The sequence below is a fragment of the Bubalus kerabau genome, chromosome 3 (assembly GCF_029407905.1).
Source record: "Bubalus kerabau isolate K-KA32 ecotype Philippines breed swamp buffalo chromosome 3, PCC_UOA_SB_1v2, whole genome shotgun sequence".
NCBI classification, from domain to species: Eukaryota; Metazoa; Chordata; class Mammalia; order Artiodactyla; family Bovidae; genus Bubalus; species Bubalus kerabau.
The window spans coordinates 89,796,914-89,814,192 of NC_073626.1; the positions used below are offsets into that span (position 1 = coordinate 89,796,914).

The 17,279-nt window shown below is 38.7% G+C and overlaps 1 protein-coding gene across 5 annotated transcripts in view; it reads left to right on the forward strand.

The window, feature by feature from the left end:
- The window catches only part of ITGB6 (integrin subunit beta 6), a 149,622-nt gene that overhangs the window by 59,236 nt on the left and 73,107 nt on the right, over positions 1 to 17,279 (forward strand). For 3 of the 5 annotated variants that reach the window (XM_055572441.1, XM_055572440.1, XM_055572443.1), the window contains exons 6-9: positions 1,776 to 1,980; positions 2,741 to 2,987; positions 13,440 to 13,605; positions 15,585 to 15,746. In XM_055572441.1, coding sequence (XP_055428416.1) covers positions 1,776 to 1,980; positions 2,741 to 2,987; positions 13,440 to 13,605; positions 15,585 to 15,746 — 780 coding nt within the window. Of the gene's footprint in view, positions 1 to 1,775; positions 1,981 to 2,730; positions 2,988 to 13,439; positions 13,606 to 15,584; positions 15,747 to 17,279 lie in introns of those variants that run through there. The other 2 variants (XM_055572445.1, XM_055572444.1) reach the window with 2 other exon arrangements.

The following is a 17,279-nucleotide window of genomic DNA, read 5'->3' on the forward strand; positions in this document are numbered from 1 at the left end:
GAAAGAATTGAGTAGCATGTTCAAGGGGAAAGAACCTGGTTGCCCAATTCAAAACCAGGCTGTGGCTGCTAAAACCCCACATTTCAGTTACCTGTGTCCATGGAGGGAGGGCTCACAGAGCAGAGCACAAACCCAATTCACTCCCTGACTTCTATCGAGAGGGTCAAGCAGAAGGGCAGTGACTTTGGGCTCGTATATCAAAGCAGCTTTGGGAATATACAAAGAAGGAAAAGCCCACATTTTTTGACATTGACTCCCTGAAGAAGACAATGTTAGTTTCATGCCAGAGACATAAAACAACAGATCAGTCTAACAGAGTGCCCACCTCTGGAATTTTCATATAATTTTTTTTTTTTGCACCCATTGAAGAGAGCCTCTTAAGTTACACCAGATAGCTCTTCTTGTGGCTAATACTCAGTAGTCAAATCTAGTCAAAAGGCCAGATTATTCTGAGAGATCACTCACTGATATAACTAATAGTAGAAGTATTATTATCAATAGAGAGAGTTGGAGCCAAAAGTAACTTAGGCTTCTGCTTAGAGCAGACAGAAAAATGGTTCCAGGGTTAACGCCACCTCTGATCTTGTGCCAAACATAGTGATTATAGGTTCTATCAGTATCACAGTGTTAAGAAGGATTCTGAGGGCTTGTTAAGCCACCTTGTGCTTTGGATAAATCATGGGAAATTACAGAATTTGTTACCCCTCAATAGGGCTTCAAATATACACAGGCCTGGCTGAAAGATAACAAATTATATTCTCAAAAGTCAACTTCAGGAGAAATGTAGCTTTCTTAATTGGTGAAACAGCAGGAATGGTTTAGAATTCCAGTGAATGAAGGAAAACAGCATGAACTTAGTTTGTTTCTCTCCAAGCCTGAGAGACAACAGGCCTGAAGTTCAACCTTGCCTAGAGCCTCACCAACTCAAGAGCAGCCTTGGCTGGTGGGTAAGATAGGTGTTATCTCTTGACTACATCTTTCTGTTCTGAGTGTTCCAGGGTTGGATGGCTGCATCTCTGCCTGGGAACACCCATCTTCCTGCCTCTGGAAACTCAGGTGGATCAGAGGGGAATTGGCAAACTCCTGAGTCCTAAGCAGGAAAGCAGTCTCTTACACCATTTCTCTTTCGTTTTGCTTCCCCACATGCCAATGTCAGAGAAATTTCTAAAAGATCTTAAACTAGAATAACGTCCCCAAGAGGTCAACTTTGGTGAAGTAATACTGTAATATAAGAGTAATACATCCACAAATTAAACCAGGACAGAGAGTAGATAGGGCAAAATCACAACCTTTGACCTTTGAGAAGCCACGGAAAAGACTCTTTGTCACTGGATTTAGCGATAGACACACTGAGAATTTGGACATTCCCAGGATCGCATATACCTGCAGGTTATCCTCAACGATAATTCACATGATGATGTCAGCTCTGTGACCCAGTTATTTCAAAGATCTGGTCACAGCACAGGAGAAGCTTTTAAAAAGTGAGCATTAAAAAGAAAAATGAAAGAAAAGGGAAAAAAGGAAAAAATAAATCAAGTGAATTCACTTGAATACAATTAAAAGGAAACTCCACTCTTACTCAGAATTTTACTGGCAGAATTCTCTGGTTATTTTGCTATAACTTTAGACCTACATTCAATGTCAGGCATGTGGGGGTGTAATATATCAAGGCAAGATACCTAACTAGCAAACAAGCAAAAAATAATCTTATAAAAAATGTCTTCTTTTTATTCTTTATTGTTGTCTTTCTCTCTTTATTGTTTTTTCTCTTTTAGAATTTTACGCACCTATCTGGAGTTGGAGAAAGATGTGATACCCCAGCAAACCTTTTAGCTAAAGGATGTCAACTAACCTTCATTGAAAACCCTGTCTCCCAAGTTGAGATACTTACAAATAAGCCTCTCAGCATAGGCAGACAGAAAAATAGCTCCGACATCGTTCAGATTTCACCTCAAAGCTTGGCTCTTAAACTGAGACCAGGTATGTTATGATTTACACAGTCATTGGCTTACGTAAATAAATCTAATGTCATATATGTGCTGCCATATATATGTGCTTAGTCACTCAGTCATGTCCAACTCCTTGTGGCCCCATGGACTGCAGCCCGCCAGGCTCCTCTGTTCATGGGGATTCTCCAGGCAAGAATATTGGAGTGGGTCACCATGCCCTCCTCCAGGAATGCCACATATAATAATACAGCTATTCCATTAATACGCCTTGAACCATATTACATGTCATTGTTTATTATGACTCAGATTTCCCATTCTTAAGGAAATAGAGAATTGCTAGGCTAACACTTTTCTTTGTTCACATTGGTCACTTTGTACTCCAAATGTGTTACCAAAAAAAGCCTTATCTAATAGTAACCGTTTGAATTACTCAAATGTTGTTAAGGCTTACCTCACATTTCTTCAAGGGTTGTAACGTAGCTTTAATCGCCTCTTTATTTTCTTCTTTTCTAAACCCGCATACAAAAAAAATCAGCTTATCTTCTATCTAAATGGATGCTAGTTCTCCCAAGGAGATATAAAATATCCCAACTTTCACCTCCTTCAGTTGCTCTAAATTCATGGGTGAAAGATTTCATGGGTTGGTTCCTTTATAAACTTTGCCACATAGTGTATGAATTGCAAGTATCTTTGGTAAGTTCTTATTGAAATGAAATAGCTGGTGACTGTCTAGTCACAACTAAGTCTCCATGGGTTTTTATGGATCATCTTTTCTTGCGAGGGTGTTACAGGCCTTGAACAGACCCTGCAAGTTCAAGTTCGCCAGACCGAGGATTACCCTGTGGATTTGTATTACCTCATGGACCTCTCGGCCTCCATGGACGATGACCTCAACACCATCAAAGAGCTGGGCTCCCTGCTCTCCAAGGAGATGTCTAAATTAACCAGCAACTTTAGACTGGGCTTTGGCTCTTTTGTGGAGAAACCCATCTCCCCTTTTATGAAAACAACACCAGAAGAAATCGCTAACCCTTGCAGGTAAGTAAATGATTTTCTGGGATCTTCAAACACTGACTTCCTGTAGAGATAGCCTTGCTCTGAGCTGAGCTTGGCAGGAGCTTGCTGGTTCCCTGGCAGTTCCCTCCCATCTGATTGGATGTCAGCAGCTCTCAGTTGCCCAGGTTGTTCAGAACTAAAGCGATGTCATCCTTTTTTTCTTAAAGTAAACTCTTATGTTTACTTAAAAGTTCATTTATTTTGTACTGGAGTAAAGCCATTTAACAATGCTGTGACGGTTTCAGAGGGACTCAACCATACATATACATGTTTCCATTCTCAAGCAGACATCACTGTAATACAAAAGTCCCCTACAAACAAACGAGTTCTGTTTTGAGAGCGCATTCATAAGTTCACTTTGTAGGTCCAACAAAGTTAGTCTAGGTACCCAACTAACACAATCAGCTATGTAGTACTGCACTGTAATAGGTATATAAAACTTTTCACACAAATAACACATACAAAACTAACAAACACACAAAATAAACATTTTTAATCTTATAATAAAGTACCTTGAAAAGTACAGTAGTACAGTAAAAAGTGGGCATACAGGGGCATGTTTGCATGTTCGAAAGTTTACAACCTGAAGGTTTGTATGTACAGGATGTACTGTATCCAGTTCTAGCTTGGGTCTTCACAGCATTTGCCATATTTGCCTCCCTTCAGAAGGCTGCTGCTGCTGCTGCTAAGTCGCTTCAGTCGTGTCCGACTCTGTGCGACCCCATAGATGGCAGCCCACCAGGCTCCGCCGTCCCTGGGATTCTCCAGGCAAGAACGCTGGAGTGGGTTGCCATTTCCTTCTCCAACGCATGAAAGTGAAAAGTGAAAGTGAAGTTGCTCAGTCCTGTCTGACTCTTTGAGACCCCATGGACTGCAGCTTACCAGGCTCCTCCATCCATGGGATTTTCCAGGCAAGAGTACTGGAGTGGGGTGCCATTGCCTTCTCCACTTTGGAAGGCAGGCTGTGACAAATTTGTATTTGTATTCTGCAGACACAGGGACAGAATCTTTTACTGTAGGTTCCACTGGCCTGAGCCCATCCTCAGCCCCTCAGAGGCTTTCTATCCTCAATGACCACCACTCTTTGAGGCTCTTGACAGTAAGTCACATTTTCTCAGAGTATCTGTCTCCACTACAATGACTGCTGCCAAAATAACAGCTTTTGGAGTGATTTCTAATGTACTTTGGGAAATGTGACTTTCTCTTATTGCTTGGAAAATGCCTTTGTAGCCTTTACTGCTGTCAAATTCAGTAGGAAATGAGGCAATGGATCCCTTATAATATGCTCTAATCAGTTACTAAAACCATGTATTATCTGGGTGATGGTCAAAGGTAAGTTGCTTTTTGATAGCTTACCTCTACATGTCAATGACATGGTCAAAATAAAAGTATTTGATATCCTTCTTTTGAAAAAGAACTTCCATTTGCTCTGTGCCAGACCCTATGCTAAAGGTTTTATATACATGACCTCATTCAGTCTTCATAATAACTTCAGGTCAAAGCAGGTTTCATCATCTCTATACTGAGAGGAAGTAACAAAGGCTGTGAGAAGTTAGTAATTTACCTGTGGCAGCATGACTAATCAGTGATATACCAAGATCTGGGTTGGTCCAAAACCAAGCCTTTTACTACTCTGAATTTAGTATAGATGAAATGGCTTTCCAAACATATATTGACTTTTAACACCAGTTTACACCAACAAATTAATCTCTGTAAAACAGTTTTTGCAGTATCATTTAAAGACATTTCAATGTGGTTCCAAACTAGAATCTGATGGCCAAAAGTGTTTTGACCTTGAAGAGAATTCATCACTGATTGCACCTCCCAGGAACTGCGTTCAGTTGCAAATATCTGAGATAATATTTGTCCCCAATCCCCCACTTCTCAAGGTATAATTGACATGTACTAAAATACACACAGCAGAAATGTTCAATTTCATGAGTTTTGGCAGTTGAATATACCGATGTGATCACCACTTAAAACATGACATAGACCAGTTCCGTCACCTCAGAACGTTTCCTTATGCCCCCTTCATAGTCATTTCTGCTTTCCCAGAGGCAACCATTTTCTGATTTCTGTATGTTACATTGGTTTTGCTTACTCGTGGATTTCAGATGAATGGAAAATATGCTATATACCTTTTGTCTCTAGCTTTTTTTGCTCAACATCATGTTTTTGAGATTCATCCCTGATTTCATATTTATCAGCAGTTTCTTCCCTTTTGTCCTAAGTAATAGTCCCTTGTACAAATTTATTATACTTTATCTGTCCATTGATGGACATTTGGGTTGTTTCCCAATTTCTGGCCATCATGAAGAAATATTGCTATGATCACTTGCCTATAAGTCTCTGTGTGGATGTATGTTTTTATTTCTCTTGGATAGATATCTAGAATTAGAATTGCTAAATTGTATGATTTTTTTTATTTTGATGAAGCCCAATTTTTAATTGTATGATTCGTGTATTTTTTTGTCCTAAGACATCTTTGTTTATCCTAATGTCTCAAAGATTCCTGTTTTCTTCTAGAAGCTTCGTGGTTGAAGCACTTGCATTTAGGTCTATGATCTCAAATTAGTGTTTCTGTTTGGAATGAGAAAAAGTCTGGGTTTATCTTTCGTTTACATGCAACTATCCAATTGTTGCAGCACTATTTGTTAAACAAGTTTCTCCTTTCCCCATTGAAATATCTTGATGCTTTTCTTAGAAAGCAATTAACTCTATGTGTGTCTAATTCTGGACATTCTGTTCTAAACCATTGATCCATTAAATATGCTCATGTAACCAAGTACCCACTTATCAACTCACTCATAATGTCACCTTAGGGGGACCACTTCACTTCTCCAAACTTTAGTTTGGAATGACAATACCGATCACACCAAGGGGGTTGTAAGGAGTGTGTAAGATAATGAAAGGAAATGTTTGATACTGAGCTTGACCATGAAGCTCTCATTGGGTGGTAGCTACTATCAACACCAGTAGAGTGGGGTAAAGGAAGGCCTAGTTGTTGTTGTTCAGTCACTCAGTCATGTATGACTCTTTGCAACCCCATGGGCTGCAGCATGCCAGGCTTCCCTGTCCTTTACCATCTCCCGGAGCTTGCTCAAATTCATGTCCATTGAGCTGGTGATGCCATCCAACCATGTCATCCTCTGTCGTCCCCTTCTCCTCTTGCCTTCAATCTTTCCCAGCATCAGGGTCTTTTCCAATGAGTTGGTTCTTTGCATCAGGTAGCCAAAGTATTGGAGCTTCAGCTTCAGCATCAGTCCTTCCAATGAATATTCAGGGTTGATTTCCTTTAGGATTTACTGGTTTGATCTTACAGTCCAAGGGACTCTCAAGAGTCTTCTCCAACACCACAGTTCAAAAGCATCAATTCTTCAGCACTCGGCCTTCTTCATGATCCAACTCCCACATCCATACATGACTACTGGAAGGGAGGCCAGAGCCTTGCACAAATTATAGTGAATAGGAACCTTAATGATGACCACGTATGTGAGCACTTGAAAGGTCAATGTTTTCCTATTTTTTAGAGGTGTTTATCTTATTCTTATTGGCAAAATTTACCACTAGCTAAAGTTATAAATAATGAAATTGTTTTGCTGCAACATTAAATTTTTTTCTTTTTTAATCATGTCCTTAATTCTCCAAGTTTCTCTGTCCAGACTCTACTCCCCACACATTTACAGACCAAGAATTCAAACACCAAACACAAAAGTCAATCCTTTGATCAATTCAAACCCTATAATTAAGAAATAAAATGTTCTTTAGTAAGAAGGCTGTGAGAAGTAAAAGGAAAAAACATGGAGTTTTCCAGACCTGGGCTTAAATCATAACCTTGGAATGCCAGTCTCTTCATTTATAAATGGGGATAATAATATTCACTTCCTGGGCTATCATGAGAACTGAGTAGGCTGGAACATAATAGACATTCAAACCAGTTTTAATTTCCTTCCTCCCATTAATGCTAATTTTCTCTAGTTATTTTAATCTAATGTTTCTAAAACTTTTAGATCTCAGAACTTCTTACACTCCTAAAAATTAAGATCCTCAAAATATCAATATTCAGTGTCTTAGAGTGTAAAACTAAGAAAATATAAAAATAATTAGTAATCAATTTATTTGATAATTACAATGAAAAACACACTGCATGTTACTATAATAACACACCTTTAGAAGAAATAACTACATTTTCCAAAATAGAACAACAGTTAACAAGAAAAGTGGCACTATTTTAATTTTTACAAATCTCTTTAAATATCTAATTTAAAAGAAGCCAACTGAATTTTCACATCTGCTTCTTCATTTAATCTCTGTTAATATTTTATTTTGGTTGAATTCCATGAAGGAAGTCAAACCTCATTAGATATATAGATGAAAAAGGGGAAAGGAGTTAATAGATTTTTCCAATGACTGTAGACTTTCTTCTTTGATATTACATTGAAACTGGACAAGAAGTAAATTATGTTTCAGTATGGAATCTGAAAAACATATCAATGAACTTCCTATTTTGTTACATTAAAAACCATTGATCTGTTTTGAACTTTGAATGGCTTTTTAAAATTTATTATTATTATTATTATTTTTCTTGGCTCTGTTGGGTCTTTGCTGCTGCACGCAGGCTTTCTCTAGTTGCAGAGAGCAGGGGTTGCTCTCTAGCTGAGGTGTGTGGGCTTCTTGTTGCTGTGGCTTGCTTTGCTGTAGAGCACAGGATCTGTCTAGGGTGCAGACTCAAGTAGCTGTGGTGCACAGGCTTAGTTGCACTGTGGCATATGGGATCTTCCTGGAGCAGGCCCTGAACCTATGTCCCCTGCTTTGGCAGGCAGATTCTTTGACTACTGGACTGCCAGGGAAGAGCCTGAATGGCTCTTTTATTGGTGTGTGTGTGTGTGTGTGGTTTTGTAATATAATGCTTTGGTCATTTGGAAAACGAAGTTTCAGTGAGTTATGTAGATCTTAAAATTTCATGATAGAATATCTACAAAATTATATTTGTTAATATTATCATTAATCCCATCAGATAAGTCTTGAAGTACTTAGAAGCTGTTAATGGATGGCCGATGAAAGTTCTGTGAAATTCTAATTTTCTAGTTATGTCAAATTTCATCATTGGCAACAAATCCTGAAAGTTGTTTTCCTGAAAGTAACAGACTTACTTTCTTCATTTTAATCAAGATGTCTGCCAAAAACTTAAGTTGAAATGATGGTTTGGCTGTCAAGCATTTTTTCAGGTAAAATGGTTGTTCTATAAACAACAGTTCAAACAACTATGAAAGTGCTTTTCCACTGTAAGCATGTACTTCAGTGTACAGCAGGAATACTGTATGCATGTTTCCTATGTGGTCACACAGGAATAATTTTCAAAAAATACGTATCCAAGGGCATAGGCTTAATAAAATTACTGCAACCCAGTCCAGTATTCTTGCCTGGAAAATCCCATGGACAGAGGAGCCTGGTGGTCTACAGTCCATGGGGTCACAAAGAGTTGGACACAACCGAGTGACTAACACACACAGCTTCACCAAGGGCAATCAAGCATGAAAAGATGCTCAACATCACTCATTATCAGAGAAATGCAAATCAAAACCACAATGAGACACCATTTCACGCCAGTCAGAATGGCTGCAATCCAAAAGTCTACAAGCAATAAATGCTGGAGAGGGTGTGGAGAAAAGGGAACCCTCTTACACTGTTGGTGGGAATGCAAACTAGTACAGCCACTATGGAGAACAGTGTGGAGATTCCTTAAAAAACTGCAAATAGAACTGCCTTATGACCCAGCAATCCCACTGCTGGGCATACACACCGAGGAAACCAGAATTGAAAGAGACACGTGTACCCCAATGTTCATCGCAGCACTGTTTATAATAGCCAGGACATGGAAGCAACTAGATGCCCATCAGCAGATGAATGGATAAGAGAGCAGTGGTACATATACACAATGGAGTATTACTCAGCCATTAAAAAGAATACATTTGAATCAGTTCTAATGAGGTGGATGAAACTGGAACCTATTTTACAGAGTGAAGTTAGCCAGAAAGAAAAACACCAATACAGTATACTAACGTATATATTGGAGAAGGAAATGGCAACCCACTCCAGTGTTCTTGCCTGGAGAATCCCAGGGACGGGGGAGCCTGGTGGGCTGCCGTCTATGGGGTCGCACAGAGTCGGACATGACTGAAGCGACTTAGCAGCAGCAGTAGCAGTAGCAGCAACGCATATATATGGAATTTAGAAAGATGGTAACGATAACCCTGTATGTGAGATAGCAAAAGAGACACAGATGTATAGAACAGTCTTTTGGACTCTGTGGGAAAGGGAGAGAGTGGGATGATTTGGGAGAATGGCATTGAAACATGTACAATATCATATGTGAAATAAATCGCCAGTCCAGGTTTGATGCATGATACAGGATGCTCAGGGCTGGTGCACTGGGATGACCCAGAGGGATGGGATGGGGAGGGAGGTGGGAGGGGGTTTCAGGATGGGGAACACATGTATACCCATGGCAGATTCATGTTGATGTATGGCAAAACCAATACAATATTGTAAAGTAATTAGCCTCCAATTAAAATAAATAAATTTATATTTTAAAAAAAGAAAAGAAAACAAACCAAAGAAAGGGCAATCAAGTGAAAGTAGCACTTTTTTTTTTATTATGATGCATGTTTGATGGTAAAAAATATAAGGAATACTAGGCAGTTTGGAGCCATTGCCTTGACCTGTGCTAAGGCACCAGCAGTTTTACTTACTCGTGCTTTGCATCATCAGTGAAAATGTCAACAGTGAAAAAAACAAATATTATCTCATTATTATGAAGAATGTGTGGCCTGAAAAACTCTTAAATGGTCTCAGGCACCTCTGTGGGTCTGCACACCACACTCTTAAAACCTTTAATCTAATCTCTGGTGCTTTTTGAAGTAGCTTGCTTTCTCTACCTTCATTAGATGGAAGGTCACTAAAACTTCACCATGTAGGAAGCCTGAATGATTTACGTTTTTGAAAGAAGTTTCCCTTATGCTATTGTCTAAGACACAGCAATAAAAATCATATTTTCTATATTTGTAATGAATTGGAATATACACTTAAAAATATTTAACAAGACAAAGAAAATTTTCTCCATCAAATATTTTGAGGGATTTTTTTTAACATCATTTCACATTTAATTTGGTGGGTTTTTGTTTGTTTGTTTGTTTTTGAAGACTTGAACCATGAGGAATTTATTGTAGTTTTGCAAAGAAGAAAACTCAACCATGAATGTTTAGATTTCCTATATGTACACACAAAAAATGAGTATATAATTTTAAATATCAAAGGTAATAAGACCATGTGAAAATACAGACATAAAGAAAAAATGGAAATCATTTCTAATTCCACTAAAAATGATGGTGTTAACCTTTTGTTATATATCTTTATAGTCAGCAATAAATAATTCCTTCAATTGCTATCTAAGAAAATAACAACTAAATATAAGCATTCTTTATAGGAAGAACTCTGATCAAAATGGGCAGTTTTCACTCAAAATTTCTTGACATGACATTATACTTTGCTTAAGCTACATTCATCTCCCAGCACATGAATATGTTTATTGAATTAATAAAAAAAAGTATTCTCCTTTCTAAAAGATTAGAGTTCTAGTAAGAACTACATAGCAAATAATTCTAACCAACAAAGATACAAATTTCTGACCAGACAATAGGAATTCTAGTTCTCTGGCTCCAGAATAGGCTTTAATGACATTTTGATACAGTATGAACCAACAGCCCCCTATAAAATATTAAACAATTTCCAAGACTAGCTTCCCTGGTGGCTCAGACGGTAAAGAATCTGTCTGTAATGCAGGAGACCAGGGTTGGATCCCTGGGTTGGAAAGATGCCCTGGAGAAGGGAATGGCTATCCACTATTGTATTCTTGCCTGGAGAATTCCACAGACAGAGGAGCCTGGAAGGCTACAGTCCATAGGGTCACAAAGAGTAGGACAGAACTGAGCAACTAACACTTTTGAAAACTTTCAAGACTAGTTGGACTCCAGGGACAATGTAAACCTCAAAACACAGTTATATACTTTTTATAAAATACTTTTTATGTAATTTTCACAGCAATTTTAGAAGTAGCTGTTATTAGTACCCTCATTTTATAGATGAGGAAACCGAGGACACAAGGATAGATAACTAGCCAGTCTTTTTATTCTAAATCTATGCATTTTCTTCTACTCTATGGCTACTTTAAATATTACAGAGGCAATTAAGAAAAATGCTAAATTATTATCATTTTGTAGATTAACTTTTTTAAAATTCTTCATTTCACATTTTAAAATACATTTCATATTTGAAGGTGGGAAAAACTTGACTACATAAAAAGTTTTAAGGTATATATATCCAAGAACATTATAAACTGAATTTTAAAACTACCAAGAAAAGTGCTTCATAGTTTTGAGTGATAGAGTTCTTAAAATCATTAGGAAATTTAAAAAATACCTCATTAAGGAAATGGGACATCTCAGACTGTACCATTCGATGCTATGGAACTCAAACTCCCCTTGTACTGAAGCCTGAGAATACATCAGCTTATGGCTTGCTTTTTGTGAACGTCTACTGACAGAAAGTAAGTGATTATCCTTGCAGACACCAGCGTTCTGGTTCTGGCAGAGCTCCATTTCTCAGTGTAAATAAATCCATAATCGTTTTGACTTGTATATCTAGTTGATTCTCAACATTTACGGAAGTCTTGTTCTATAAAGTCTCCTCACACCCTGCATTAGAGAATTCTGAGTATTGCTCCTAGGGGAAACACAGGGTTAGGTTCCTGCGAATCTCTGGTCACTTTTTCACCACTGAGCAATAACTTCTGTTTTCTGCATGTTCATGTTTAAAGATGTCTTATTTAATATATGTTGTTGATTTGTTAGCATTGAAATCACAACCAAGAGCACTGTAACTCATGTCAGAACAAGGCTCACACACATATTTTCCCCATAAGACATGTCAGTCTTCCTGCACTTAGGAATCCCAGAGAACATTTCAGCACTGCATTGGGGGGCAACTCTAAACAACAAAACCATCCAAAAGCACAAAAATGCAAACACACATGTCACCAAATAGACCCTGAAAAGAATATTTCTCTACAGTGTGGGTGATGAAGCAAGAAGTCAGAGTCTTATTTGACCTCCCCTGGAAACATGCATGTCAAGTGACTCAATTTCTTTGTACACTCATTCATGTACATGAATGACTGAAGAAGTTCCCAAAGGATTGATTTGGGGGTCACAAATACATTTTAGCAATATGAATTTTCAAAGATATGGAATCTGTGAATAATGAGAATTGACTATATACCTCAGACAGATGAATTTGGTGAAAAAGAGCCGAATCCTGCAAGCTGCATCAGCTCTTTGTATGCTGACAAGGCAGGCTCTTGAACTTGCCAAACTGCTCATGTAAGTCAACCAGCTCTTCCCATGCAGCACCCTGCAACCTCATTGGTGGCTACTTCTTTTTGTCTCTGTGCTTCTCCACCAGTGTTTTTCAAACTTTGGAATGCATCAGGAAGACTTGGTTCAACACAGGTCTCTCAACCCACTCCTACCAGTTCTGACTTAGCAGGTCTGTAGTCACACCCCAGATTTTGCATTTATAGCAAGTTCCCATGTGACGCTCATGCTGCTAAGCCCAAGGACCACACTTTGAGAAACTGCTGTACATTATTAGCTCCACTTCACAAAAGAAAACCCAAAACTCAGAAGCGTTGAGTACTTGCTCAAAATCTCATGTACAGCTACTAGCTGGCTTTCAGAATAAAATGTTACTGAATTTAGGGTCAGCAATTTCTGTTCTACTGTGATGTCTTTAGGGCAGATCTCATCCAAACATGGCATTTTCCCCAAATGTTAACTGTCTTTAGTAGTGGCTTTACCCCAGGTTGGCCCACATGGTCTGTTCTATCACAATAAAGTTGGGCTCTAGAATCGAGAGACTTAGTCTGATTTTCAGGCCCTGGGCAGGCAGGACTGAGCATAAGAAGAAGACAGATTCCTCTCTTAGTCTTGCTACAGGATGACATCCTTGATGACAATTTAAGCTATCAGAATACAAAAGAATTGTTGTCATTATGTAAACTTAATGGTGGGCTTTGGTTGAGAGACAATAGAAGGAAGTGACTACATACAAGGAGCATCTGATCACCTGATTATCTGTTTTTTCTGAACCAATGCAAGACACACAACAAGCTCTTTGTGTTAGCTAATGTGACCCATTTGGAAGGGGTGGGTAGGAGATGATAAAACAACCTTAACAGTGAGACTCAGAGCCAAGTTACAGAGTCAGGCACTTTACAAAATGCATCTTCATGGAAGGAAATGCTGTTAGGCTATTACACCCATTCATTGTGTGTTGTATCACGTTTCTTCAAGAATATTTTACATCTTCCTTTTGCAGTAGTATTCCATACTTCTGTTTGCCTACATTTGGATTCAAGCACATTTTGCCGTTGACAAATGATGCTGAAAGATTCAACGAAATTGTGAAGAATCAGAAAATTTCTGCTAATATTGACACCCCAGAAGGTGGATTTGATGCAATTATGCAAGCTGCTGTGTGTAAGGTATGCTGAGGTTGAGCAGTGTTTCATTCTGTTAACCCAAATTTCATCTCTTGTGAACAAATCTTTGAAAAGCTTAGCTAACTTTATCTTTCCTTTAGTCATCATATTTCTACAACAGATACTTTTCTTAAAACACACCATTTATTCCTTCTTGTTGAAATGAGGATAATTTTTATGCCTCATGTTCAAATCATCTAATAAAATTGTAATACTGTTGGGAAAAATTGGTTAAAAGAATTTTAATATATTTATATATATAAATTATATATATTTTATATATTATATATTATAATTCTCAAAGATCGAGATCAGGAATTTCCCTGGCATTCTAGTAGTTAAGACTGTGTTCCCACTGCAGGGGGTGTGTGCTCAATCCCTGGTTGTGGAACTAAGATCCCACATGCTGTGTGGTGCAGCCAGAAAAATAACAAAGATGTATGTTGCATTCATTAGTTTTTGAACTAACCATGGTGAAAAAAAATCAAATGCATAAATTAATGAAAAAAAGTAAAAATTCTTTGATTCACGGAGAAGGCAATGGCACCCCACTCCAATACTCTTGCCTGGCAAATCCCATGGATGGAGGAGCCTGGTAGGCTGCAGTCCATGGGGTCGCTAAGAGTTGGACACGACTGAGCAACTTCACTTTCACTTTTCACTTTCATGCATTGGAGAAGGAAATGGCAACCCACTCCAGTGTTCTTGCCTGGAGAATCCCAGGGACGGGGGAGCCTGGTGGGCTGCCATCTATGGGGTCTCACAGAGTTGGACATGACTGAAGCAACTTGGCGGCAGCAGCTCTGATTCAGAATAAACTTCTACATATGATGAGCTAGCTATTGTTTTGAACCAACAAAATAAACATCAAAAGCCACAGTGTCTCTACAATAATGCTCGAATACCTCTCCTCCTTGACAATCAGACACATATCCATGGGAACAGTTCTCCTGTTTTCAGATGACTTTCATGGAAAATATCAGGAAACAGATAGGACTGAGGGTCCTAGAACATAGGAGGGCCAAGGAATTAGGGAAGGAAGGAAAAAGATAAGGTACGAGGGGATAACTGCAATGAACTTTGTCCTACTAGTTTCTGGCGTAATGGTGGTGCTGTAGTTTAGTCACTAAGTCGTGTCTGACTCTTGTGACCCCATGGACTGTAGCCCACCAGGCTCCTCTGTCCATGAGATTCTCCAGGCAAGAATACTGGAGTGGCTTGCCACTTTCTCCTCCAGGGGATCTTCCTGACCCAGGGATCGAACCTGCATCTCCTGCATTGCAGGCTGATTCTTTACTGCTGAGACACCAGAGAAGCTGACTATTTCCTGGACAAATCTTAATTAAAGGGGAGAGCTATATGAAGAAACAGACAACAGACCATCTTAATTAGCAGTTAGCAGTACTCTGCAGTCATACTTTGATAAGCAATTCTTATCCTTGTATTATGCTGATAATTTTTGGATGGTAACAGTAAAAAGAGAAATATGTCTTTTTTACTCAAAAAGAGAAATATTTCTTTTTCAGAGAAATATGCCTACAGGTTGGGTGAAATCTTAGTAAAATAGGCTTACTTCAAGTCCATTCTGTATTGCATTCTTAACTAGTTTTGCTTCAGCTTGGATTTGGGATAATCTACAACCTCCCTCACTCCCTTCTTTCATTTTTCTGGTAAATTAAAAGCTGGACAGTAAAAATAATTAACTATGTAAAAATCAAGATCAACTGGATACTGATTGTAGTGAAACTATTTTTTTCTGAAGCATAAATCATCTGAAAATGTAATCCAGGATAAAACAAATGTCACATAATTTCATCTTTAATACATTAAGATTACCAACTCACAATAGATGAAAAAGTCTAAAATAGACTGACAAGCAATATATTTCTTGATAATCTGAATGTGTCCAAGCATAAGTGATTCACTCTCAATAAATGCCTGCCTCTTTTCCATACAAGCCAAATGCTTCTTTATCATTGTAGGAAAAAATTGGCTGGCGGAATGATTCCCTCCATCTCCTGGTCTTTGTGAGTGACGCGGACTCTCATTTTGGAATGGACAGCAAACTGGCAGGCATCGTCATTCCCAACGATGGGCTCTGTCACTTGGACAGCAAGAATGAATACTCCATGTCAACAATCTTGGTGTGTAACCTACACTCTACATACACTGTTTTCAGGGCTACAAACAGGCAAACGAAGCAGTCATTGCTGTAACACACAGCACAGTAACCCGCACTTAGTAGAAGAAGTGTGCCTTTTCTGATTTGAGGTTAACAGATCGGCCTTTCTCAATTCTCCTCGCCCTTAGAGGTTCCCATAGGAGCACAGGGGGGCAGTGGGGATATGTGATAAGTTCAGATTTGCTCTAACACGAATGATCCCAGAACCTCCCCAATTTTTCAAAGAGCCAGAGGGCAGCAAAATGCAATACAGTCAGTTCATTCTGTTTGAACCACAGCCCTAGAAAGGAAGGCTCAGCCTAAGCCTAGGAGTGATAGTCCCAGAGTCATGTTCCCTCAATAATTCCATGTTTTCATGGACCCTGGGCTCCTTGGGAAATCACTAATCAGGTGCTGCTTGACCAGTGCTTATTAAATTTGGCTTATTTTTATAATTTAAAAAAATGCTGGTGACATTCAAAAAAAACTTGACTTTTGCAAAACAAGGTAAAAATTTCAGAGCTCTTTTGATGTATATGATCTGATTTGATCCTCACGAGAACCCTGTGTGTCTAATTGCTTCCCTTAAACAGACCATGAGGCTGCCATGCTGCTGCACATGTTATTCCCTGTGTCTGAAATGCCCTTTCCCCCAAGGCTGCTGAGAAACTCTTACTGATCTGTTAAAACCCAGGTCCATCATGACTTCTCTGGGGAAGGGGGAGGTCCTTGTTTGACTTCTGCTGGGCACCAAAGCAATTATCTCTCCCAAGGTCTTGTACACAGAGGGCTTCTTGGCCATCACTAGATGGAAATGTGTTTGCTGGTATCTGTCTGCCTTTAGCATGCATCCTTAGTGCCAAAACTGGTTTATTATCCCTATTTCCTGACAGCTCAGTGCTTGGAACATGCTAAAATACAATTGAATTATGGAGTAGTAACCTGGAAAAGGTCATACTATCCCCATTTAATACTTGGTATGAAATGGTACAGAGAATTTAAGTGACTACTTAAAATGACAGTGCTACAGAGGTATATGTAGGACATAGAAAGAAAAAGGAAAGAGAATGCAGAATTTTAATATCAGGTTGGAAAAACCATTTTCTAAAAAACTTTTAGTGAGATAATATATAGAAATGCTTACTATAGTATCAGCAATTAGTTTTTTTAAATCTGATGGTTCATTTGGCTTAAAGCTCAACATTCAGAAAACGAAGATCATGGCATCCAGTTCCATCACTTCATGGCAAATAAAAGGGGAAACAGTGGAAACAGTGGCTGACTTTATTTTTGGGGGCTCCAAAATCACTGCGAATGAAATTAATTTCATGACTTCAGCCCTGAAATTAAAAGACGCTTACTCCTTGGAAGGAAAGTTATGACCAACCGAGAGCATATTTAAAAGCAGAGACATTACTTTGCCAACAAAGGTCCATTTAGTCAAGGCTATGGTTTTTCCAGTGGTCATGTATGGATGTGAGAGTTGGACTGTGAAGAAAGCTGAGTACTGAAGAAT